The sequence below is a fragment of the Astatotilapia calliptera genome, chromosome 19 (assembly GCF_964374335.1).
Source record: "Astatotilapia calliptera chromosome 19, fAstCal68.1, whole genome shotgun sequence".
Taxonomy (NCBI): Eukaryota; Metazoa; Chordata; class Actinopteri; order Cichliformes; family Cichlidae; genus Astatotilapia; species Astatotilapia calliptera.
In genome coordinates, this window is record NC_137440.1 from 23,049,879 (window position 1) to 23,074,872 (window position 24,994).

A 24,994-nucleotide genomic window follows, 5' to 3' on the forward strand; every position below is an offset into this window, starting at 1 on the left:
GCTCTACACAGAACTCAAGCTATTAACCGCAGACGTTTACTGCATTTTTTCTTAAGAAATACTTGTTTGTGAACTCAATGTACGTTTTAGATATTTTGTTGAAGCATTACTTAACAGATAGGACAATATTTTACATTTTTTTAGATCGTTTTCTTTTCACGTAGGTGTTGCCCCTGGCGGATCAGGTTTGTTTTCCTGCTTGCATTAATGAAATAACAGGATATCTGGTTGTAAGCCAGGGGTAATACCTAACCAGATCTACTGTACATCAAGCCTCCCTGTGCTTTACCCCAAGAGAGGGCGAGGCCACAGAATGATCACATCAGAGAATCATTCTGTAAGGGACTGCGAGGCTGGAGGAGATGACCCAGACATAGAAAGTAAAAATGAAGGTGCCCTCTTCCCACCCTCTCAGCCCATATATATTTCGATTACTAGTTCTTGTAGGGTGAATAGAACGAAAATGAGAGGAGTGGGTAGTCTGAAAATAAGGAGTCACCTCTCTGTTCAAGGGGTTTACATCTTGTTTTAATGCTTTGCAATTATGGCTATTAATCAGATTACCTGCCTTCATCAGTCTAAAGGTCCCAGTTTCCCCAGCATAAGAGCTCACTCTGATGTTATCCCAGCTTGGTCACAGGCTGGATCAGTAGGAGCTGGCAGTCTCCTTTCTGTGTCCCTCCATCCTCGTCTCCTCCACAGCGCTCCTCCTGTCTGACAAACCAAACTTGATTGTAAAAACTGAAACATGAAGAAGAAAAAAATCAAGTTAATTAAGAGAAGAAAAAAAAACTAAGTGTATAAACTTTCTTTCAGACATGTGCAGAAGTGATAAGTTGAAGAGTAGCTGTTTTGGCTTTCTTTTTTTTCTTTTTCTTTTTTTTAAGTTCTCTTCTTTCTATGGAGTCCATGGAACCTGGTCAGTTGAGTATTACCCTGTACAGTGTTTGTAAGATACAAACTCAGAACACAGATTTCCCCTCTGTGGATGTTGGATTTTTTTAGTACTACTTATTCTGTCAATCAGGATCACGTCTGTCCTTTGCTTTTTCCTTTTTTACGTCAATCAGGTTTTAGAGGCCTGCGATAGCTGAGGTTGGTTTCGGCCACATATAAAACCGATGAGGATGAAGTAATGTACCGGAAACAAAAGCTGTGTTTGGTTTAGAGTCATGCCCCGTAACAAGATGAATCAACATCGGACCTCATTACGGTGGTGCAAAACCAACCTCCTGATCTGACCTTTAACACCAAAGCTGTCCTTGTTTTTTTTAGTTTTTGTTTTTTTGGGGGCAACAGGCATCTAGACCAACATGCAACACACACCTACATCCTGTGCTTTGGGTTCTTTTCAAGCTTGAATGATGTTTATCAGAGGTAAAAGGTTAATAGCTGTAAGGAGAATTGGTGAGAGAGGGGATCTTCCTTCCATCATATTTACACTTTAGCATTTAGCCGAGGGTGGGATCATTTGGACATGGCTTATATCTGCTGACAGAGAGTCACAAGGGTTCGTCCTACTAGTTTTCTGCTTTCATGTCACTTAGGTCAGTGTGACCCAGCTGCTATACAGACTTTGGAGGTGGGTGGAAAGAGTTGTTTGCATCCACACGTGCTCATGCGTACCTGGGAATGTGTGGGGTTTAGACAAATCGGCATTAGAATAATTGTAATTGTTACCTTTAGCAATCTCAAACTGTGTGAAAGGGAAAAAAAGAGAATAAGCATATTTCCCAAAATGTCAAATGATTCCTTTAAAAATTCAGCTTTGTGATTAATTACCAGTTTAAATCGCTGCTTAGCATCTGTGTTTTTGCACTGTAGCCAATGGCTTATGATACAGACAAAGATAGAAGTATAGAGAGCAGGAGCTGGAGAAAGGCCATAGAGAGGGTGTGCAAGTGTGCGTGCGTGTGTGTGGGTGCTTGTGTTTGGTAGCTGAAAAGGGATGATTTGGCAGAGCAGTAGGTGGAGAGGAGAAAATAGAGGAGCGTGCAAGTGTGTGCTCGTGTGCATGGTCTGTGTGTGTTTGTGCGAGTGACACAGTGCGTAAGAACGAGCAGTGCCTCCAGTGCTGCAGTGTTAGACTGTAATGTTATAGTACTGCAGTCCTGCAGTTCTAGGTCAGGGTTAGTCTGACCAGAGGAAAGGTCATGTGATACCACAAGTCAGAACAACATATATGGCTTGCACTTCCTCCTTTTCTCACTTAATCAGTCTGCATATTTTGAAGAGTGAAAAGGGGGATTGTGTCACAGGCTAAAACTGATCAGGTGAAATGTGGCAAAACAAATAATTTCATTACCACTAACGTAAGCCTTGGATACGTAAAGGAACATGTTGACATTTGAGGAAATGTGTATATTTGCTTTCTCCTGCAGCTGGTTAGCTTACCTTAAAGACAAGAAACAGGGAGAGCAACAGTATTGGCTTAACTATACGTACTTATTTGGCCTGGGTTTGCTTATCAAGGACCTGAACTATTCTAAGATGAAAGAACTGATTCCCTGTCAGTTTACAGGAATGTGATAAACACTTTCGTTTCATTTCTTTGCAAGCTAAAGTGAAAGAGAATTCTTGCTGCAGAGGTTTAACACAAGGAAACATACATGCATAACTTATCATCAGACAAATGCACATACACACACACAACCACACGCACAGATGTCCTGGTATTGCCAAGCATATGCTATTTTTTTTTTTTATTACTATCATTCCATCCATGGTTGGGCTTCAATCAGAGACACACAGCTTGGATTGCTGGTTTGTCTGATTGATTGGTTGTTAGTTTGCCTTATAGTGGTGTATATCATGTAAATGCTGGACTTGGAGGTGGGGGGCAGTCTTAAACAGTCTTAAAAGTGGAACACACGGCTCAAAGTGGAAATTTACTGGTGTTGTGCGCAAAAATGCAAGCCTCTCGAAATTCATTTCAAGCTTGGTGAGGAGAGCCGAGGCTCCTCCCTGTTGGACTTTCATATCAAGCTTCTCTGATTTGGCTCCGATCCCTTCCTGAGAATCATCTTTTGTGCTCTGATCTCCTGTGTATGCATACAGTATATGTATCTTTTTGCCTTGATTGACTATGAAGAAAATATATCTATTTTTTGTAACTGTTCTCTGATGTGCCATAACTCATGTTTTCTTGCACATTGTTAATATTTTGTGGATATTGCTGTTTAAAAAAGATGATATTGAGAAGTAGATAACATTAATAAAAAGATGATATAATAACAAACTTTTCCTGTATTGTTTTTTTTATTTTGTTTTGATGTTAACATCAGTGTATTTCAAGTTTACTGGGCAGATCACAAACATCAGATACAATACCAGTATGAGCCTCGCAGAGCTGCTGGTATAGCTGCAGAATATTAGTGTTTTTGATTATTATCTGCAGTTTATTGGTTTAAAAATGCAACTGCAATTTACAATGCACTTGCAGAAACATGCTCTCTGGCCTACTTGGTATACGATGTGCAGCGCATGATGCATGTAAGAGAATGCATCAAACAGAGTAAACAAAGAGCAGAGCTAGGTAAAAGTCTCCCAGTTTGGTCATTTCACAGGAATTCCATTGTTGTAGCCGTCTCAGGCCTTCACTGTGCCCTTTGGAGTGTGCTTTCAACCGTTACAAGCTTGTCTCCAAGTTTCAAACCATACTTCCCATGACCCTTCTGCAAGTCACAGCCAATCGGATTTAGGCTGGATGAGCCACGGCCTTTGAGAAGACACTCCCCTCACCAGTCACTACCCTGTGTGATTGTAAACAAGTGTGAGGTCCATGTGCCTCAATATGTTCCTCTCTCCTCTAGCAGCAGACAGGGCTGTGAACAGCCATGTGAGAGCAGAGGGTGGAATAGATTGCAAAGCAGAGGGAAGATCCTGAGATTAAGCAGAGATAATAGAGGGATCAGAGGCTTCACCCACACACACGCACAAACACACATTATGTTATTTGCATGCAACATTGTTGCAGGGCTTTAGCTGCAATATATAATGCAAAACGTACATTTTTAAAAGATTCTTGTTATGCATGTATGGAATCTGGCTAGGGAATAAATAAAAACACTTGACACGCAGGTAATGCGTCTTTCCTGTAATGCTTCATTACTTCCTGACTTGTAGGGACAGTAGGTCTGCATGAGCTTGTTATGCTTGTTTTAGTGAGTTTCTGTCCCCACCCCAGTTTCATTCTCACTGACTTATGCTCACGACAATAGAAGGGGCTGGCAATGACAAAGACTTTGCCCTAAGTGTGCATGCATTTTCCATGACTTCAGCCCGAATGTAAACTGTAGTTGCGTGACTCAGCAGGTTCCATGACGCACACATGGCTTTTGTTTTGAAATCTGAGCAGAAGCCCCAGGAACAAGAAGAATTTATGAATAAAATAATTTATTTACTTAGATAACAGAGCACAAAATAGATTACAAATAACTACAAAAAAACAATACAATCAATAAATTAACAGTGTAGCCACTTTACATTAGTTATTTATCAGAAAGGCAGCACTCTTGAAGGCACAAAGAAGTTGATATTTTTACAATACATTTAAAGCTGATCTGTCCGGATCAGACAGCACAGGCGTTCTGCATCATTGGGAATTTCGGATCCTGCCTAAATTTTTTCATCCTCGGAGTCTCTTTACATTGTTTTTTCTTTTGTTTCTTCTGGTGTCAATAGGTCCTGTGTGTCTTTAACATTATTTCCATTTCAGTTTCCATGGTGACAATTCCCCAGCAGCTTTCAGCTGCTCATTTTAAGAATGCACACCCAGTCTTTTCTACAGAAAAATACAAGTATTGTAAATGCATACCACACATAGACATACCACACATACAAACACACACCTCTCCTCTCCTTTTCTGGGACTCTCCCAGGAATGTCTGGTACAGTTTCAGCACTGCAACATTCCTGTCCAGTCAAACAAACAAGACTTCCAGGTATAAGATGGGTGTGGATGTGTTCCTTTCAAAACTACTACTCCTCTTAATGTTTACTATGTCACACCCCATAGACATTGTGAGCACCCAGAGAGCAACACAACAGATTGTGTTTTGATGGCATTGTAAAAACATTGTGACTTTTCTCTCTGTATCTTTTGCACAAGTACAGATTCTAGAAACCAGTGTCCAGTCCAGCTGTTTCACTAGTCTTTGAGTGGGAGTCCATGGTTTTGCTGGTCATTAAGGATAGTGGACTGGAGCGGCTACACTCCAGGTCATCCCTGCTTGAGCATAAAGATCCTTCAGTGTATCAGTATCTGGCCACAAAAGTTCCTGTATGCAGACCCTTCAGCGTTCCTGCAGGACTAGTTCAGGCACCCACTGGTCAAGGCGCCGACTCTCCTGGCAGTAGGTCCCCACTTCCTGCAGTCTGCAGTGCTCTGCCTGAGGATTCTGTGTGGGAGAAAAAAAGAATCATGTCCAGCGTTCAATTTGAATTGAACCTGCAAAGTAAGAGTAAAAATCACAAGGCGATGAGAAAGAAAAGGTGCAATATCTTAGCTGAAAATTGTGCATGAAAAAGATCACCATCTGCCTTTCAGTTACATAAGAGGTAGCCACTATGCTGAGTCAACACACCGTAACCAGCATGCAGTGAAGGTCTCTGTGCTCTTCCTGGTTCCTGTTGGCATCCACAGCTCCCAGCAGCCGCTGGAGTCGCTGAAACCCAGAGACTCGCAAGATGGTGATGCCGCTGTCGCAGCAGAAGGACTGTAGCAACGTGAAGTGGATCTGCAGCGCCACATCATTTTCATCGTCGGCTGCCAGCACGCATAGCACCACGCTGTCTGGATCTCTGAGGGGGAAGAGAAAAGAAGAAAAATGAGGAAAAAACTGAATTCACATGTCTGGGGGTGATCAGTTTGGGCAATGAGAAGAGAAGCACAAACCAAAATTAATACTTTCAACTCACACATTAAGAAGCTTGGCTGATTCATAAATGCCAACAGTGAGACAGCCTTGTTTCTGAGCAGTTACCAGCAACTCCTCCAGAGCCAGACCTACAGACTGCATCCTAAGGGATAAGGACAGGACAGTTAGCCTTTTGTATTCTGCAATATGACAAAACATTAGTGGTATTAAATATATGCAGCACTGCTTCAAAAATCCCCCCTCTTCCATATTAATTGAATTAAAAGTCGTTAGAACACTGAAATACACGCTCAGATCAGTTTCATTATCAGTTTCATGCATGGGGATGATTGTGGTGATATAAAACAAGCCATAAATGCGCATTTTACAGTTTCAAGGAATTTCGCTGCATGTTGTGCAACGTGCATGCGTAGTATTGTGTATGCCAGTACAAAGATATTAATACTGAGGTCTTATGACTCATAATAATTCATGCATAATCTCTGGATTTTGGCTTTTATGCGGGTGTCAAACTTTGACAGCACAGAAAAGATTGTAACATTTTATGCACCCAGATGTTAAATAACAGAAAGTCTCTGCGTTCCAGTCTCAAATCAAAGCTTTCCAAAAAGCACTTTAATTACATCAGCCTAAGCAATCCACACAACGGAGGGGTCAAAGGACGATCAACATACCCTTCCAGCACATGATCACGCACATGCACATGCTGAACCAACATAAATATAGAGCTGAAGCAAGAAATCTTACTTGTTCTCGATGGAAGCAAAGCTTTCTTCGGGAATCATGATTGCAAATTAAAAACCGATCCCACTGCGTAAATGCGTGACAACTGCCGGTGTACCAAAGTTATGCCAGTCTCTTCTGCGTTTGTTGTTGGCAACGTTGCGTCACAGTTTTATAGTGAAGCTGGAAGGTGGGCGGCACCGAAACTAGGCGAGTTTTGCAATTGGCTCAAAGGAAAACCAACATATTTTCTTGTCATGTGGCCTCGTGGGTTTGTATGGTTACAGTGAGTGATGACTTTACGGGACAAAAGTACACTTGTCATTCTGACATAACTGATATTGTGCATAAACAAATACATGCATCTGTTCAAGTGAAATGGTCCAACTAGCTCCCGTGTTGGACTATGAGATAAAAGTGTTTAATAAGAGATCACCTTTTCATAACAACGTCTTTACAGGACTGATGTGATTATGTAATTATGACTGACATCTAGTGGCTGAATGAAGGGGGAACGTCTATGTAACCCTCCTACTACTGAAAGACTGCAGTCATGCATATAAAGCAAGCAAGCAATTCGTGGAACTATATCATCAGTAAAAATGGACCTAGAGTCAAATTTGCAATATGTAACAAACTGAAATAAAGCATATGATAAAGCACATTGACTTTCTCTGTTTTCCTTTATTTTTATTTTTTTACACAATAAGAGCAGGACAAGGATGAATATATTTGCAAATTAATATTTTCAGAATATCCAAGTTAATTAAAATAAAAGAAGTGCACACAACAGACTCTGCTTCTAAGGATCTGAAACTCAAGTTGACTTAAGGGTCTACCTCAAAGCTGATCAGGACCCATGATTGGATCACGTGGCATCTGTTAATGACTTTAATTAAGCTCAATGATTTTAGCTTCAGAGCGCAAAAATATAGCACTTTGATCCAGTGGCTTTTAGTTGAGAGAAAGCAGCATGCAACGTGCTGGCACATCTTTGCAGACATGAAATGAACAGTGAATATTTATAAATGTTTTTACTGTTTCACTCATGAAACAAATATAGTTTCAGTTTGCCCACAATACAAGGGTTTTACTTTAAGATCATTTGTTGCAACCCTCTTGGAGAACCTAATTAATTGATCATTTTGAAAAGGTCTGAATTGAAATGGTTTGCTTATATGTTTTGGATTTCAAATAATCTGATGTTCTTTGTGTTCTTGATAATCAGGGCGGGAAATATCACTGGATCTGTAAAGCTCCATCTGATCATTCCCTTCCTGAATTTCAGCCTGGTTCTCAAAAAAGCTGTCTGCAAAGTTCAGCATGTGCTGCACAGCACCAAACAGTAGAGTGTCAGTGTCCTGGTCCAGGTCCAGCTCCTCACTGTAGTTCTTCACCGGCAGTATACAGGATAACGGGATGCCCAGAGCCTCACTCAGCTCCCGTGCCTGATTACACAGATAACACAGGTACACAGATTAAATGAGCATTATTGTCATGTCAAATTTTGACCTGCTACTGTAAATGCATCTAAAAACATCACCTTCTTCTGGATGTAAAAACTGCGATAAACATTCTTCAAGTCTTCCGCCACCAGTGGACAGGCCTCGTCTACTTTAGTCATCAGCAACAGCTGAGGAATTCCTTTGAGGGACCGGAAATACAAATCATGACCAGAAACAGTTTACTGACACCAAGAAAAGGTTTACCCTTTGTTGTATTTCCCTAATATAGCCTTACATATTTACATATACATAAAACTGCCTGCTGCACGTGCTGTTTTCAATGTTTTCTAAAAAAAAAAAAAAAAAAAAATCAAAAGATTTTCTGCTGACCCAGCTGATTAGTCTTTCTCCGGATGGCACAAAGTTTTTCCAGCATTTTCTGGCTGAGAATAGAGACCTTGCAGGTGTCGACCACATAAACCACACAGTGAATCCTGTCACTCAGAGTCACATGCTTCTGATAGCCAGGAGCATCTGTTAGGATAGGGCCAGATGTGCTAAACTGAAGTACAAAAAAACATAGTTGTTACTTATCAATCAGCTGCCTACGTTTTTTGTATTTAATCATTTACTATTTAATCAGTTAACATGAAATGCACCTGGTAGCGATCCTTGATGTGACCTTTATAGATGTTGACCAAGTCCTCAATGTCCAAACCACCCTTTTCCTCCAGCCCCATTGTGTCACAGAGGATCAGTGGGACGACGCAACCACCTTTCCCTGCCTTGATGGTGTAAGTGCGAAACTACAGAAAAGATAGAAAATGTCATTTAATGGGAAAACACTGTACATTACAGGTAGAGCATGCAGATTCAGTTATACAAAAAGTCCTGTGCCAGTACCTGAGTGGTCACACTCTCCCCCGCTGTGCCAGCGATGGCCTGGGAAGTCATGTTGCCTCGAAATGCTGAGTTGATGGAGTTAAAGAAGCTGGACTTGCCTGCTCCAATCGGGCCTACCAACAACACACGGGCTTGGTGTACTGTTTTGATGTCAGGCTTATAGTTCAGGATGGCCTTCATCAATTGCTGTTTTTGTCTAGAAGAAAGAAAATGTACCCACACCACCCAGAGTGCAAGCACAAAAAGTTTACATGATGACAAGCTAAAAAAGATATGACATAACCTTATACTGATGATGAACATATGATGAACAATTTAGTTTTTCTTAGAATTACAAAATCCAAACATAAATTTATATATTTTACACAAACACCACCAATAACTGTGCTGCAGGTTTCTACATACTCAGCTGTCCATTTGATGTTCCTCCAGGGCTTGGGCAAGAGATCTTCTAGGTCTATAAGTGAAAAATCGATTAATAAGAACAGGATCACTTTTTAATCATATCAATATTAATTCTCTAAAAAGTGCACAGTAAAATTACAAGCCTTGGTTTAAGCATAAGCTCATGAGTGCACGAGGCCATTTCTGCAAGTAGATGAGCACGTTTCTTAATGGTCATGAAATGTCTGTTTTGAAAGTATAACCATGGGAGACATCTTTTTAATTCTATAAAACTCAGGGATTATTTTTACACACCTTCAACTCGATACACCTCAAACTCTGTCAGTGTCAAGTCATTTCCATGCATATCTGCAGCCTGAAAGTTGAAGCCTGTGCCTGGATTTGACTGCACTTCAGGTTTGTCATCATGCAAGAAAACCAGAGCACCGTAATTTGGACCGGTGCCTCCATCAGTGAAAGCACACTGCCCGATGATAGCTGCTACCCTCAGTGGTTTGTTTCTCTCAGCACTGATACTGTAGAGAAATGTCTTCTCATCATTGACACCCTCTCCACCTTGAGTGTAATCTTTGGAGGTGTAGGCTCCATAGATGAACCCAGCAGCATTGTAGGCTACAATAACGGTGGGCCCTTGATTGTCACAGTGTCTGTGGAAGACATTAGCAGTGAACCCATGGATGCTGGCTTTGTGGAGCAGATGGAGTTTGACACGACCGAAAAGAGAGAGGAGCTGCTTCTCCTGATCCTTAGACAAGGCGGATTTCATTGCTGCCATGATGGGAAATCACCTGATGATGTAGACAGATCAGATCAAGTTTAACAAGTTATCTCAGAAAACCACAACTGCACATGCATCCTGTGACCATTTATATAATATGTTATTAAGGGTTTTTTGTTTTTTTTAAATAAAATGTCATGTAAACCTGCAAGTGAATCATCCCACTCCCACCTTACTGAAAACTCTTTTGCTTGTGAAACACTTTCTTTTTGAAGGGCACGTTTGCTGTCTTTCATTAAAACATGTAAAATACAATCACCACCAGTCCACATAGCAAAATTGGTATGGCCCAGATCTGGCCCACACAGTGTGCTTATACATGGCCCACATGCTACAAAGAATGACAGGCCTTTGGTGGCCCAGATCTGGTTTGCCAGATGTGGTCCACACAAAGCCAGTTGCAGACACACTGGTGGTCCTGTGCTGGCCCAGAGCAGTTTCAGCTCTGGCCCCAGATGTCAGCCTAATGTGTAGCTTAATTAAGACGAGTAAACTGTCTGTCACTAGGTTCTGGATAAAGTGTACACTGACAAACCTGTCAAACTTGCATTTGAAACGTTGGTTACCATAGCAGTATAATATTGCAACATGGCATTTGTGTCTTCTAACTAAAATAGGAAAATAGGAACATAAATAGTGTCATCATTGCCAGACCTGGCCCACATCTGGTTGACATACACCAAGCTATGACACTGGTCAGTCAGAAGTGGGTTTTATTTATCTGACTTCACTTTTCCTAGTTTTCATATTTGCAGTCAGGAGAAAATATGTTAATTTACAGCTACCAATTTTATTATGCAGGATAATCAGCACAGAAAACATTTCATGTTTGATTCTCAAACAAGAAATATAATGGAAGAAACATTTTCTCAGACAAAGAGAAACTGAAAGTAAAACCACCTTCAAGAAACCCGCTGAAGTGATAAAAGTCATACTTGCAGCAGAAAGATGCATACTGTGGATGAAGTTAGATGTTATCAAAACAAACTCACCTTCAGAAGACAAACTGATGCAGGAAAAATACAGTCTGTGGCACGCCGCAGTGGTTTAATGTGTTGTGGAGGTTCAAACAGGAATGAAAGTAAAAATAAACCCTTTTTCTTTGTCCCTGTTGTGATTGGTCACATTGTAAAGGCTGTAAAATGAGTGCAACCAATAAGACTTGACATGAAACATGATTCTTCTGTGATACTGAGTTTTGCAGTTCAGTCTAAAAGCTATAAAAGCGTCTTTGATGATACACCGAAAGAAATACAGTTATGAGGAATATACAGTATAATGAGCCTTATGAATAAATTATTCAATTAGTATGTATTTGTTCCTTTATTCATGTGTATTTTAGTCATTTTCAGAGGTTTTTTTTAAGTATAATCAAATTCAGATGCATACACATACATACAGTATTGTGCAAAAGTCTTGAGTTACTCCTCTTTACACTTCGTCTTCAAGGAACCACACCTTGTTGATTTTTTTTAAACCGGTCTTAAGCAATAGTTTTCCAGGCAAAAGACTTTTAAACTTTTTCCTTTGGACGTTGGCTGCTTTTCCTCTAAAAAACAACCTTGTAGGTTTACCCCTTCCCCAATAACAACCTCAGTCGTGATTCCCTGTCCTGTTTTGTTCCTGAAAGACAAGTCAGTGAAAACCAAATTCATTTTTAAACTCACTGACTTTTATGGCAACATATAGCAAAATCAGCAGAAATAAGAAACAGACTGCCTATACGAAAAGTGACCACACCGTACATTTACTGACTTAATCCAGGGGTTGTTACTATGTAATAAGATACTTTGGTTGATCTTGTGTTATGCAGTATGCTAAATTACAGTTCTTTGTCTCTTTTAATCAAAATTTTATAATCCTAAGTATGTAACACCATCCAAAGCATTTCCAGAAATATAAAATTAATTAAAATGTAGCTACAATAAGCAAAAGTGGGTAATTTGTTCTATTGTGTTGTAAGATTATGATAATTTGATTCAACATCCACAGGGCAACTCTCAGCAGACCTTTGAATGGTGATGCACATTCTTTATTCATACATTGCTCACTGCCCTACAACCCACACATTTGACATTGTTATTGTATGTTCTTACAGACAATTACAAAGTGACACTTTCCCATTGCTCACAACACCTTGCTCTGCCCTGTCTCCCACAGTGCTTTGCTCTCTTGCTTCATGAATATCATGAATGAACAACAACATACAGTACATTTTTTATACATGCAGGACACATACACATAGTTACAATTCACTTGCAGGTTCAAGTAGTCAATCGTTTAAAACCTCAAACTGGCGCCATTTTGCAGAAAAAAGGCAGTCATGAGTTGTTATAAATTAGCACTGGACATCATTGTAACATTATTGGGATGAGTGACGAGAAATAAATCATTTTTTTCTCAAGTATAATAAGAACTTATGACTAGTTTTTATAGCGTCTTTAAACAATTGAAAAAAAAACGTGGATTTAAAAAGCAAAATGGGTTGTTGTGTCTTTGTGATCATTTGCTTTGGTATTAATCAAACTCTGCATTCCACATGCACATTCATGTGACAGGAACAGAGAGCACAGATGATTTCTTACACATCCCTCCATGGATTCGTGGATATCTAGTCTGGGCTCAAGTAAAAGAAGGACCTGTCACTGTGACTACACCAGTTTTTATGATGTGCAGACGCAATAAAAAATCAACACTTACTATTGAGAGACTGCACTGACGGTACTTTGGACACATTTCCTTGTACTTTGCACTTCCCTTGCAATTTCTTTGGCCTTTTGTAACGTCTGTGCAATTGATTTAATTAGTTAAGATTTTTTTTTTTCAAGAACAATTTCCTTGAGGGTAGAGCTGCATTTAAATATTTACCTTCAAAAGTGATAAATTGCGCATTTCTGTGTAGCCAGATTGGATTTAATGTCTCAGTTATAATAATTATAATCTAGATATGCATTGAATATGTTCTTTATTTTCCCTTTGTTTTGTTTTGGCTTTTTTAAAACTATTTTCAAAATGAACAAGAAATAAAAATTTTAAATGAAAAGAATTTTGTCACTATATTAAACAAAGTGCCCTGTGTACTGTAGTCTACTTTATTAAAACTGTTCAGTATTAGGATGGAGTGGGGGGTTGGGTGCTTTCCACTGTTTAAATACAATCTGATTGTTAAGTAATTCTTATTTACACTCTGGCAAGCCTCTCTACAACAGACCGTGTGATCATATCCACAATCCAAATACATATTAACAAGTCTGAGCCTCACACGCTTATGATCATAAGCATTTTAACTGATTACAATTGCAGGACTAATATTAATATCACGATTGCTGTAATGCTGTTAAATTTAATCTGGTACTCTAATCCCTTCTGGCAGATTTGCACACTCATTTTCAGTAATCTCAGAGTCAGTAATTGTCATTTTCAGTATTTCTGAGAGTCTGTTTGCTCAGCACAGTTGACACTGCCACCAATGTGGCGTAATACTTTTTTAAAGCAGTTAAAACACAAGCGCAGCAAACATCACATGTACTTACAGTGCTCAGAACAAAATGCTTTACCACTCAATATGAATATTTGTTGTTGGACTCTCATTGAGAAATGAATGATCAAATAAGTCTAATTAAAAGAAAAATAAACAAATGCACGGCTTTCATAATTAATAGTTTGCACACTTTCACCAGTTGCATGTAATATGGATAAATGTTGTTAGAAAGCTGTTAATGCTAAAAGCAGCAAAACGGGCCCAGGTACACAGCACAAACTACGATCACGTTTCAGTGCAAGCCTACACAAAGTGCCATTGACCCCGTGTACATTATTTTCAGTAATCTACAGCATCAGCTTTCATGTAAATCTACATTTATGCAGGCTGACATGCTTCTCTTGCAGCGAGTATGACCTCCTCTCCTGTTTTGCATAGGGTCATGGGTCAGTGAAGTCATGCATTACCCCCGGAGGGAAGAGATCTAAGGGCTCCTCGGTGCAACAACACCCTAAAGGAAGTGTTATACCAGGAAGAGTGAGGCAAAAGCCTCATATCGTTATCTACTCAGTCGTGAACGTGCAGAAAGAGTTGCACTTTTTTCCATAATATTTGTTTCTAACTTCCTATTCTGTCACTCCATCAGTCCTCAAGCTCTCTACCTTAATGTCACAGTTTAATTTAGCCCAGGTCCACCTTCCATCCTCCAGGCTGCAGATCCTAGTTTGTCTCAGAACTCTATTTTGCAGGCGGGGAAAGTTTCATCCTGCATGGCAACGGTGCTGTTAGATCCCAGGACAGTGATTCCTAGTTCACGCTGTTTGTCCAAGGTCTGCTGGTACCACTCCTGCATCGACACCGATTCGAAGGTAGGGATCACTGTTACCTGGAGAAATACAAAAGGCCGCCTTTAGCCATTCAGTAATAGCTGATGATTTTAGCATTTGGAGGGATCTACAGAGTGTGGTTTGGGATTCAGTAACAGCCCAATTTTCATGGAAATGATCTCTGTGATTGCATTTTACATTTTCTCATTTTGGGGGAAAAAACACTTACATAATAATCTACTGTATAATGTTTCTACCTGCATAGAGTCTGGCCATGATATCTTTCCATCCAGCAGAGCATCCAGGGTTTGCCTCATTAGTTCCTCCCGCTCCGGGCTGTCACCGCTGATGATGTAGCAAGAAGAGCGAACACACTTGAAGAAGTCCACACTCACTGTGGGAGAGGAGGCTCCAGAGGGGGTATAAGCCAGGTCCACATACACACTGACTTCCCCAGCAGAGGTAGCCTTAGAGCCTGTGGCCGAAAGGAGAGGAGAAATTACAGCCTAATAGCGCTCATACCGAGACACAACACTTAAATGTTGAAGTTGCCCTTAAATTACGCACGGCAAGAGAAAAAATCCCACTTCACAGCTCATACCTGGACTGGACGAGGATTTTGCTGGTGCTGATCGAGTGCTGGTGGAGGGGGTACGAGCTAAAGAGACGCTTCCTTTTGTGACTCCACTTTGGCTCCCTGTCCTGCTTTTCCCTGAGCCTGATTTTTGGGAGGCCTCAATGACCTGATCACAAAAAAGATCAAATGTAATACAAAGTTCAGTGGTAGATTTTGTTTAAATAGATTATGATTTAGACAATTTTATGGCCCAAATTTTTAAAGTAATAATTAGGTTACGCTTTACAAATAAAAATAACATGAGTCAAAAGGTCCACTTTGAGTATTTTGATGGGTTTTATGAAGTAACAGAAAACATTTTGTATCATATCAAAATGTCAGATATGTTGAAGCAGCCATTCATATAATAATCATTTTTACTCTTATAAAATAAAGACACAGGCTTTAACCTGTGGCCAAAACCAGTTGCACTGATAGTATAATTAATCTTTCATATATTTTCATAAATCACATATTTTGCCTTCAATCTAGCAGACGAGATAAATTCAGTAATTACTCGGACCTCTTTGTGTGACAACACAACAAAATAATTCAACCTGTCTTCAGCTTAGAAATACCACAATCCACCTGAAGCCACAATAAAGCTCATACATGATCTTAACACAGGCATGTGTTTCTGCTCACGAGACAAACTCACCCCTGCAAGTTTTTTTCCTCGCATGCCCGTGGCTTTTGCTCTCTTGCCATGAACATCTGAGTCAAACTGGGGAACTGGCATGGAGGCGTCAGGATGTGGAGGCAGAGGTGGACTGTCCCTGAGAGGTGCTGGAAGAGGGTCTGACGGCAGAGCCTGATGGGTTAGGATGTTTTGTGGAGAATTAGAAGGCTCGCTACATGACTCATCCTCATCCGAGTCCAGAGCTCCGTCAGCAGTGGTGGACGGGCAGTCCTCAGTGCAGACAGGGGCGTTTGAGTCACTGGGTGACGTGTCCTTGGTGTTGTTATTGTTGTTGCCGTGATGATGCGGAGTAAAGGCTCCTCTGGAGGCCTCGCTGGTGCCTGAGCCGGAGTCGGGCTGTTTAAAATGTTTAAACTCACAGGGAGAAACCAAACACAGGTCTACATCATGACCTGAAGCCTCGAAATGAAGTGTGCTGGGAGCCAAAGGTCGTGCTGCCTCTGAACTCTGACCTAAAGATTTGAGAGGCTTCTTCATTTGTAAGGACATTCCTGAATAGTGGCTGCCATTGGAGTGAGAGTGATAAACGCTGTCATCGCCCTCTCTCTGGCTCCCAGTGGTTGGTCCCTGCTCAAAGGACATGGACAATGATTCATCTACCTCTGTGGACTGAGGTGAGCTCACCTCTGCTGGCATGGAGTGTGTAGTGGTGGTGGCAACAGAGGGAGACGGGTCTGAAGAAACTTCCTTAAGTGTCCCCAAAGGAAGAAAACTTAAATGCTTCTCTCTGGGATGTGTGGGGTTCTCTGGAGTGCTTTTAGGATGGCATAGCTGCCCCTCACTTTGCCTGGATGACCCATTTGGCTGGTTAACATCAGCAGAATCTAGGCTACCCTGGGCTTGTAGCCGGCTAAGAGCAGACCTGTTGCACCAAACATCGTCTGGGGACAAACAGTAAGGAGTGTGGCCTGCGCTGTTGGGCCGTGAGTCGGGGGACGCTGGTTCTACGGTCTCCTCGTCGGGGCTGACAGGAGCCTGGTTCTCTGGAGAGGATCGCGAGGGTGGACTATATTTCAAAGCCCCATCAAGAAGCGTGTACTCAGTTGGAGTTAAGTCTAACTGGACTGTACGCTCATTCTTTGGTGCCTTGTTCAAAGGAGATGGAAATCCTACAACCTTTGCAGGTTTTGTAGCATTTCCAGGCTGGTCTACAAGGCTTTTCTGCAAGTCTGTATCAGCTCTCTCACCACTTCCAGGCATATGTTGCACTCCATTATCACCACTCCCTCCACTACCTGCTGCTTTTTCTACTGATCTGTCAGCTGTTTCATTACAAGTGTCTTCTTGGCTCAGGCCTCCTAGGCTCTTTTCATTTTCTGGATCACTGCTTTTCTGCTTATCTACCGTTTCCACCTGTGCCTCTTCTCGTTCGATTTCCTCCCTCAGCTTAAGAAAATCAGCTGTCATATCTTCAGGGGTAGACATTTTGGAGCCACAGGGATTTTCCTCGGGGTCCATTTTTTTATTTTCCTGCTCAGTAACAGTGCACTCTGGATCAAGGATTTCTGGCACAGCTCTAGTGTCAGATTTGGCTGAGTCATTATTTGGCAGTGCACTGTTGACATGCAGCTTCTTGCTATCATTTGCTTCCTTTCCTGGTAGCTTTTTTGCTTTCTTCTCTCCTATTTTAGAGTCATTCTTTGCTTCTTTTTTGAGCTTCATTTTATTTTCGTTCTTTAATTTGGAGGGAACACCATCCTTCTTGCTCTGACTGTTCTTTCTAGCTATGCTCCCTTCTTTGTTGTCAGTCTTCTCCTCTTTTTTCCCATCCTTTCCTCCTCCTTTTTTGGAAGTATTCTTCTCTGCTGCTTTATCCTTTATGCCTGTCTCTTTTATTTTGGTTTTATCAGTCTCCATCATGCCAGTTCCATTTAATGCTTTTCCTTTTTCCTTTGAAGACACATCCTTACCATCTCCACGCTCTTTCCTTTGTTTGTGTGTTCCCTCCTTTCCTTGTGACTTGACACTGTCCTGGCTCTCTGTCCTCTTGGTCTTTTTCTCTTCTCCTAGTTTCTCTAAGTCTCCCATTGTCACTGTGGGTTTCTGGAGAAAGGCCAGCCCCTTTAGCTTTTCCAGCCCCTGCAGCAGCTTTGCCTGTGGGGTAATGCCAGGGAAAAGCACCCTGACCACCTTCTCTTGAGGACACGCTGGATGCCACACAAGCAGAGCACACACAGAGGTGAGGGCGGTGAGAGGGAGAGTTTGGGATTTAGATGCTGATGATACTCCATCGGGCCAATTTTGCATGAATGTCTGGTATTCCTGGTTGTTTTTGCCTGGGTTTAGTATGTATAAATCCAGCTGTCCCACTCCCATCTTTTGGAAAAGGGTTAAGGGCTCAAAGGGGACTCCTTGCGGTCGAAACATTGGTTGCGGTCTGATGTCTAAATTCTTTAACAGCTGTAGGGTTAGAGCAGCCTGCTGGGTGCTCTTCAGTACATTGTCCACACCTGACAGGAGAATAATGATAACTTGTATAACCAATCAGTCATATCATTGTTTTTAGCAGTTAAAAATGTCATGAGATAACATGCACAAGTAGATGTTGTTGGTGCTTGAACATTACACTGATTGCTCAGTGCAAAACAAAACAGAAAGTAAATAAATGAACAAATGATATTAATATAAATGCATTTATCAGAAAAATGATTGATAGCTGATATTAACAGTTTGGTTATTTTTTCAATTTTTACTCTATTGTTGTTTTATTGCAGCACTCACAGGGCTGTTGTTCCACCTGCAACCTGCTGGGGGCATTAAAGAACACAACCCCAAGCTCTGGAGAGATGAGCTTCTTACACGAGTCCTCTGTGGAGCAGTATAAAGAAAGAAAGAGAGCCACAATGTGTTATTTCAGAAAATGAAACAAATAAAGAGATTATAATTTACTCATTATCCCCTGTTATGCTACCTATGACGTCAGTTCTCAGCTCCTGCTCAGCCACCTTCCTCTCCAGGAAGGAGACGACACCAGGGAGGTTCTCTGTCCCGACATGCGTCAACAAAACAGCATCAACTCTGTCGAGGTGGCGGACCAGCTTCCAGAAGCAGGCCTGAGAGTCCGAGCCTCCGTCCACCAGCACCGTAAACCCGTTAACGGCAAAGAAGGCACAATCACCACGGCCAGCAGGGAATACGTAACAGCAGGGGCGGGACAGCTTGAGGAAACCCACAGTGGTAGGAGGCGGCAGCAGGTCAAAGGGGGAAGAAGGACAAATGGTGCAAGAGATGAGTGACGTGAATTTCCCCAGAGCTTCCATCGCAGGCAGCACCTCTGGGGGATTGATGCAGAGACTGAAAGGACCTTGCAGGGGGTGGTTTTCCACAAGAGTCTTTCTCCACTGGCCAATGTTGGGACAACTGAGGGTCAGATGGATCCTGCTGGGTGGAAGTGAGGAGGCAGAGCTCTCCTGGTCAAAAGACTGAAGAGAGACAAGTTCCCAGCATTATATATACAATTTTTAATTTTATCCTTCACAATTTACAGTAAAGTCGCTCAAAGCTATATCTTAGTCATGTCAGTGGATAGCGCCTCACATTTATTAAACAGGCAAATTTATGGGATGGTCATTTTAAATGCTGATCATATTATGTGATTATGATTTTTATAAAAAATGAGAAGATACTAAATACTGGTTGGGATCTTTATAAACTCTCAATATCAGGATCATCCTCAATAATACATTACAGCCCCGTTTTTAAAGTATCATTTGGATGTTAGGTCAAACTTCACTGTTGTGAGAACTTGATGTTTACCCTTCACTGCAAATTTTAAGAGTTTTGCACTATTTATTAAAAGATCATTTTTCAAGACCACAGTCCAGGAACTCTTAACAATTTTCTGACCCTGAAACTGAAAGAATGATCAGTAATATGAGAAGATAATCATTAGTCACTGCTCTGAATTAAGCCTGGATTTGTAGGTGGTAATAAAGGTTTACTTTAAAACTGTACTATTGTTACATGTATAATTTTAAAACCTCTGCGTGTGCTTGAAAACATGATGCTTGTTTTTAAGCGTGTACTCTTAACATATTCTGATATTGTCTATATGCAGTGTTCCGGTCATTTGGGCTTCAAGGTGTGGCAAGTTTGTGCATTCAGAATTATAATTGCAACTTTGTGGTTAGGTGTATACCTGTTCTGTTAAGATTTGTTTCAGTTGGTATGGTGAAAACAGTCCTCTGTTAAAAAGCACGTCTCCGCTTTCCTCCTCACTCAGGCCAGCCAAGATCAGCAGCTTATGAGCCGATTCTCTGGACAGGAACGCAAACACCTGACCAGGGAACAGAAATGGAAAAAAAATCAGGCCTAATCGAAAGTCAACAGAAAAGCAGTGAAGATAAATGTAAAAATATAGATGGAGAAAAATCAAAGAATAGTAAACAGTACTGTGAAAATGCATGAAATACTCTTAGGCAGGCTTTCTTGTAATTTCTTTAAGAAATGTTCTGCAAGTATCTTGAAAGAAATTCAAATCACCTGGTTAGTGCAAAAAAAAAACCAAAAACCAGTATTTTATGAATATCAAGTTGTCTTAACTTTGGTATTATTTGTAGGTTTGACTAAAGAAATTGGAACAAATGTTGTGTTTTATAACAGACTGCTAGTAATGAAGTGCCTGAAGATACAATTTAAAATAGGCTCTTTTCTATATTGTCTGTTATGTATTTACACCAAACCGGTTCATGTCTTGAATTAGGTGTTGTTTTATGCTTGAATGATTCATAAATCAGCATTAAATAGCTTAAAAAGATCTTCTGAAATGCTCAGGTACAAGGATGGACCAAAAATGAGTGAAAAGGCAATGTCAATGTCAAAAAGACAAACTGTATAAGAGCTTCAGAAATCCTGGAGAACTATTGCTCAAGACTACTTTTTTTTTTAAACTATAAGACAGTTTGGTTCCTTGGAAGCAAATTATAAAGAAATGAAGGGTCTCTCAAGACATTTGCACAGCTCTGTACATCAAATGTCACACATGTCACAAAGATGTCACACCCTTGTTTAGCTGTTTTGTGATTACATTCCAGGATTACTCCATAACAAAGTAAATGAGTAGCTACAGGCCTCATTTTTACCATGCAAAAAAATGTGTATATTGAGTATAGACCAATCAGCCACCACATTTAAAACGCTGATAGTGTTTATCACTGATCATCTAAATGCAGCACAATGTTGTGAATTGAAATCTTGGATTTGAATTTGTTGCCACTTTGAATTCTTTGTACTTTTTTTAACTTTATGCACAATCTACTACATGGTTATTTTTATTTTTGGAGTCTTGCGTTCAGGTCACAATCGTGCAAAAACATAACAAAGGTAACATGTCTGTGCCCCGATATGACAGAGCTGTTATATTAGGTTAGGTTCCTCTGAAGGCACATGCATAACTGCACAATGGTCTTCATCAGTGTGCAGTTATGACTTCGGTCAGTTTGAAATTTAGAGCAAAACGTAAATGCACCGCAAAAAATATTCAACAGATTTTCAGAAATGCAGTATATTATCATAATAGCCAGGTATTTCTCAATATGATGGAGAGGCAAACTTTTGTGCATGGAAGAAAATGTAATTGATTGAGCCCCAACATCCCCTCTCTGGTCTGTGTTAGGCCAGAAATAGTCAATAACAGCCACGGCCAGACAGCCGGGGAAATGTTCCAAAACCAGTGAACTGCCACATGGCCCTTTTATCTACTGACTGGTGTGCAAACGTGTTGGACTGTCTGTGCTTCCACATGACAAATTGTGTGCTAATTGGATTCTGGCAGTGATGATTTGAGTTAATTGTGTTTTAGAGCATGCCGGTGCTTTTGATATGAACACGAGGTGACATACGAGGTTAGCGTTTTTCACAGAAAGCTCAACAAATCTGGATCCCACGTAAAAACAGGGGAATAGTGTTTAAAGTTTGGGGGAAGAGGGTGAGTGTTTTGGTATATTGCACCTTGCTTTGAGATGTTGCCTATTATACATATTATACTACATACAGTAGCCCAGTTATAGTGTGGAAGTATTTGAGATAATAATGTTGTAATTTTGCATAGTTATTCAAGGCATCTACAGCCTAATGAAAATAATGTACATGTATAAATTCCTGTTGCACCTGCTTAAACATAGTGATGGCAATAAAACAACAATTCATACATTTGGGAAATTATTATATTCAACTTATTTCTGAATAACTGAATCATTTTAACACAGCATCATTTTGTCAGCTGCCACCCGAGGATTTATCCCCTCACCTCTGAATGAACCTGGTCCTGAGATGGACTGATCACCACCTGAGTGTCCAACACTCTGGTACAGTGACGTAGACACTTATGCCCTGAAGAGGCAGAGAGAAAAATAAGAAGAGATATAAAGAGAAGGACAAACAGACAGCCACAGGGATGCAAACAAGAGGGAGATAAGCCGACAGGTCCGAGCATTGAGTGACAGACTGGAAGCAAATAGGAGAAGAGGAGAAAGTGAACTGGGCTAATCGGACGGGTGATTGACTCACTGGGTGAAAAAGAGAATGTAAGAAAAGTGGAACAGCTGAGTCAGAAGGATTGTCTGAGGAAGAGATGCCAAGTTTCCTCAATCTGAGAAGGACATCCAGTCTGAGAGGCTGGACTGGGTGAACAGCTAAGAATACAGAGGCGTACTTAGCCGACTGGAATTTCATGACCCAAATATGAACAAATGTTTCTCAGTCTTTTTACACAAAGGGAAACAGAAAGGGCTATTTTCCCTACATGACATTTTGCATAATTCAACCAAACATTTAAAATTCTGGGAGAATATGTCTTTTCCTTTCCTTGACAATAATTAGACATATATCTCTGTTTCTGTACACTAAAAAATGAAACTACAAACACCATCTGGCTAACTTAGCTTAACATAAAGACTGGAAATGGGAAAATGACTAATATTTCTGTAACACATGTAAAAATTAGAAAATAGCATCACATATCACATAGCATGTGAAGGCTGGGAGCAGTGACTTCCTGGAGTCTCCACTGGTGGTTAATGTAAAACCTCAACATGCTGATTCACCACTCTGGTAAATGTGAGGGCTCAGGAGGCAGGATTGTTAGTATTATTAGTATTATAGCAAGATACATAGTTTTGACACTGAATGCAAGTGAGTGCTATTGATTGTTGTCTAACTTTTGGACAAGAAATTAAATAAATGCATGCCTCACACTATTCATTTCTGTAGTCGATCTTATTATGGAAGCTATACTACAGTGCAGGCAACCTCTCTGGATAGACAAATGTCTGCTCTTGACCATTTTCATCACTTCACTTTACACGGATCAGCTGTGACACAACTGTTTAATTCTTTTTGTCTGTCTTTTTTCCTGTGCTCAGCTGTCCTTAATTGCCAACCATACAGAGAGAACGAGAGGTGGCAAAACTTGGCTGCAGGTTTCTATTGTTTTCTGTGTCGTGGGCCCACCCATGCTCAACAATCGCCCTGTCTGGCTGCTTGTCCACTTTCCTTCCTTCCTTCCTTAGTGACCCCAGATTGGCTGAGCTGAAATATTGCTATGGCAATGGGAGTTTCCCCAGTAGGGCCAAAGAGTTTGGCAAGAAAGATGACTTAAATCTTACCTGCACTCTTGAAAGATGCCGTGTGATGGGAGAGGAATTCTTGGAGGTAGAGGTTCAGGTTACAGGATTTTAAGTCCACATCCCATGACCGAATACCTGACAGCAAGAAAGTTAGAGGCTATACTGTCACATGGTGCAATGTGATAAAAGCCTACACATGTCCAAGTATTCGCAAAATATTAAAACTGGCTGTTATAATCGTAGCTATCCCATAGTATATTTTATTTCAATATTTAATGCATTCAACCAAATCTGCTCTCTCTTTTTAACATAGTACAACGAGTATCATTGTATCTTGCAATCTGTCATATAAACACGATAAAGAGTCTGTAGCATTTACTTTCAGCTAATTATACACATTAAATACAGAATGTACCATCTTATATTGTACATGTAAATGTATTTTCTGTTTTTAGCTGACAAGTGAGGAGAATTTGAGGTTTTTCTTTGAAACACGTGACAGTCAGCTGAATGTGGTTGGCTTTTAGACTGCTAAAGACACATGATGAAGACTGAAAAACTGGAGGACACTATAGCAGATGATTTTCCCAATCTGTAGGACAAACAGTTGTTAAATTATTATTTTTATGATTAACCGATGAAGAAATAATCTTTAGCTACAGATGTACATTCAAAAAACTGGGCTGTTTGTTCAGTTCATGAAAAGTTGATGACATTTTTGAAGTACATAGCTTTCACCAGAGTGTAATGAAATGTTAATTGGCCCAGTTAGCTACAGTGCAGGAATATGAGTCAGTCTGTTTTTCTATCTGTGTCTGTCCTCGTGGTTTCTCTTCAATTTCCCTATCTATCCTGTTTTACATGAACTGTCTGCTACACATGCTGGCTTCCATAAAATGTCTACAGCTGCAAAACAGCAAAGCAATAAAACATAGACTGTAATGGATCGTTATGAGTACGCACTGTCTGGTCTGCAGCATCCACAATTACAGCTGTGCATAAATGCACAAAGGTTAATGGGACATCGCTTACAAGTGGCTGTGTGTGGACTGAAAATCCCCGGCGCAACATTTCCCTCAAAGCTTGTCCTTACATAACTAAAAACTAAAACTGAGGCGAAAGGCAAAGCACCCACTCCAGACAGCTTTTAATTATAATGTGTCCGGAGGGATGAGGGGGTGATGCTGATGGTGGAGTGTCGCCAGATGACGCATCCTCAGTACGGTGGGGAAAAATTGCATAAAAAAAACTGCAGTGTGCTCAGTATATCACCGCAAGTGATGATTTGGGCAAGAAGAACTTGCAGGAAGCTGTTTTTTTTGTAATACAATTGTATAGGAAAAAGCAAAATGGCATACAGCAGCTATTGGACGCGGGCTGAAATAAACCTACCTCGCTCTATCTCCCTGCTGATGTGTTCCGTCTGCCTGAGGCGAGCGGTCCGTCCGATTATGATGAGCAGGGAGTATTTATGGAGGCAAAAGTCGAGGTTTGCGGTAGCGGCGCGCTTCGGCTCCTCCTGGACCTCCCTCTCCAGCACCCGGCTGGACGCCATGTTGGAAAATTGCGCTTCTATGTGATGTCATTGAAAAAGCCTGACAGCGCCTTTTATTACAGGGATGACAGCTGCTGTGCTGGAATTCAGCCGCGCATCAGTGAATGGGCAGGAAGA

General features: G+C 40.8%; 3 protein-coding genes across 4 annotated transcripts; all 3 read right to left on the bottom strand.

The window, feature by feature from the left end:
- Positions 1–4,378: 4,378 nt before the first annotated feature.
- On the bottom strand, positions 4,379–6,811 carry LOC113012092 (growth arrest and DNA damage-inducible protein GADD45 beta-like). The gene is made up of 4 exons (XM_026152061.2): positions 6,627–6,811; positions 5,920–6,021; positions 5,586–5,802; positions 4,379–5,399 (listed from the first exon to the last, which is right to left on the bottom strand). Exons 1-4 carry the CDS (start codon positions 6,662–6,664, stop codon positions 5,295–5,297), a joined length of 462 nt encoding a protein of 153 aa, XP_026007846.1. The 5' UTR covers positions 6,665–6,811; the 3' UTR covers positions 4,379–5,294.
- A 455-nt stretch (positions 6,812–7,266) lies between these two features.
- LOC113012206 (interferon-induced protein 44-like) lies at positions 7,267–11,225 on the bottom strand. Its single transcript, XM_026152262.2, has 8 exons — positions 11,126–11,225; positions 9,650–10,143; positions 9,356–9,407; positions 8,951–9,146; positions 8,707–8,853; positions 8,438–8,609; positions 8,146–8,246; positions 7,267–8,050 (listed from the first exon to the last, which is right to left on the bottom strand). The coding sequence occupies exons 2-8, from the start codon at positions 10,128–10,130 to the stop codon at positions 7,793–7,795; spliced, it is 1,407 nt and encodes a 468-aa protein (XP_026008047.1). The 5' UTR covers positions 10,131–10,143; positions 11,126–11,225; the 3' UTR covers positions 7,267–7,792.
- A 2,981-nt stretch (positions 11,226–14,206) lies between these two features.
- On the bottom strand, positions 14,207–24,920 carry LOC113012433 (microtubule-associated protein 1S-like). 2 transcript variants are annotated; one of them, XM_026152646.2, is made up of 10 exons: positions 24,715–24,920; positions 23,362–23,457; positions 22,005–22,087; positions 19,896–20,033; positions 18,669–19,179; positions 18,479–18,565; positions 15,716–18,207; positions 15,043–15,184; positions 14,699–14,916; positions 14,207–14,500 (listed from the first exon to the last, which is right to left on the bottom strand). In XM_026152646.2, the coding sequence occupies exons 1-10, from the start codon at positions 24,875–24,877 to the stop codon at positions 14,345–14,347; spliced, it is 4,086 nt and encodes a 1,361-aa protein (XP_026008431.2). In that variant the 5' UTR covers positions 24,878–24,920; the 3' UTR covers positions 14,207–14,344. The 2 variants fall into 2 exon arrangements, with proteins under 2 accessions (XP_026008431.2, XP_080150058.1); XM_080293932.1 differs by lacking the exon at positions 22,005–22,087 and having other exon boundaries at positions 24,715–24,888.
- Positions 24,921–24,994: the final 74 nt, after the last annotated feature.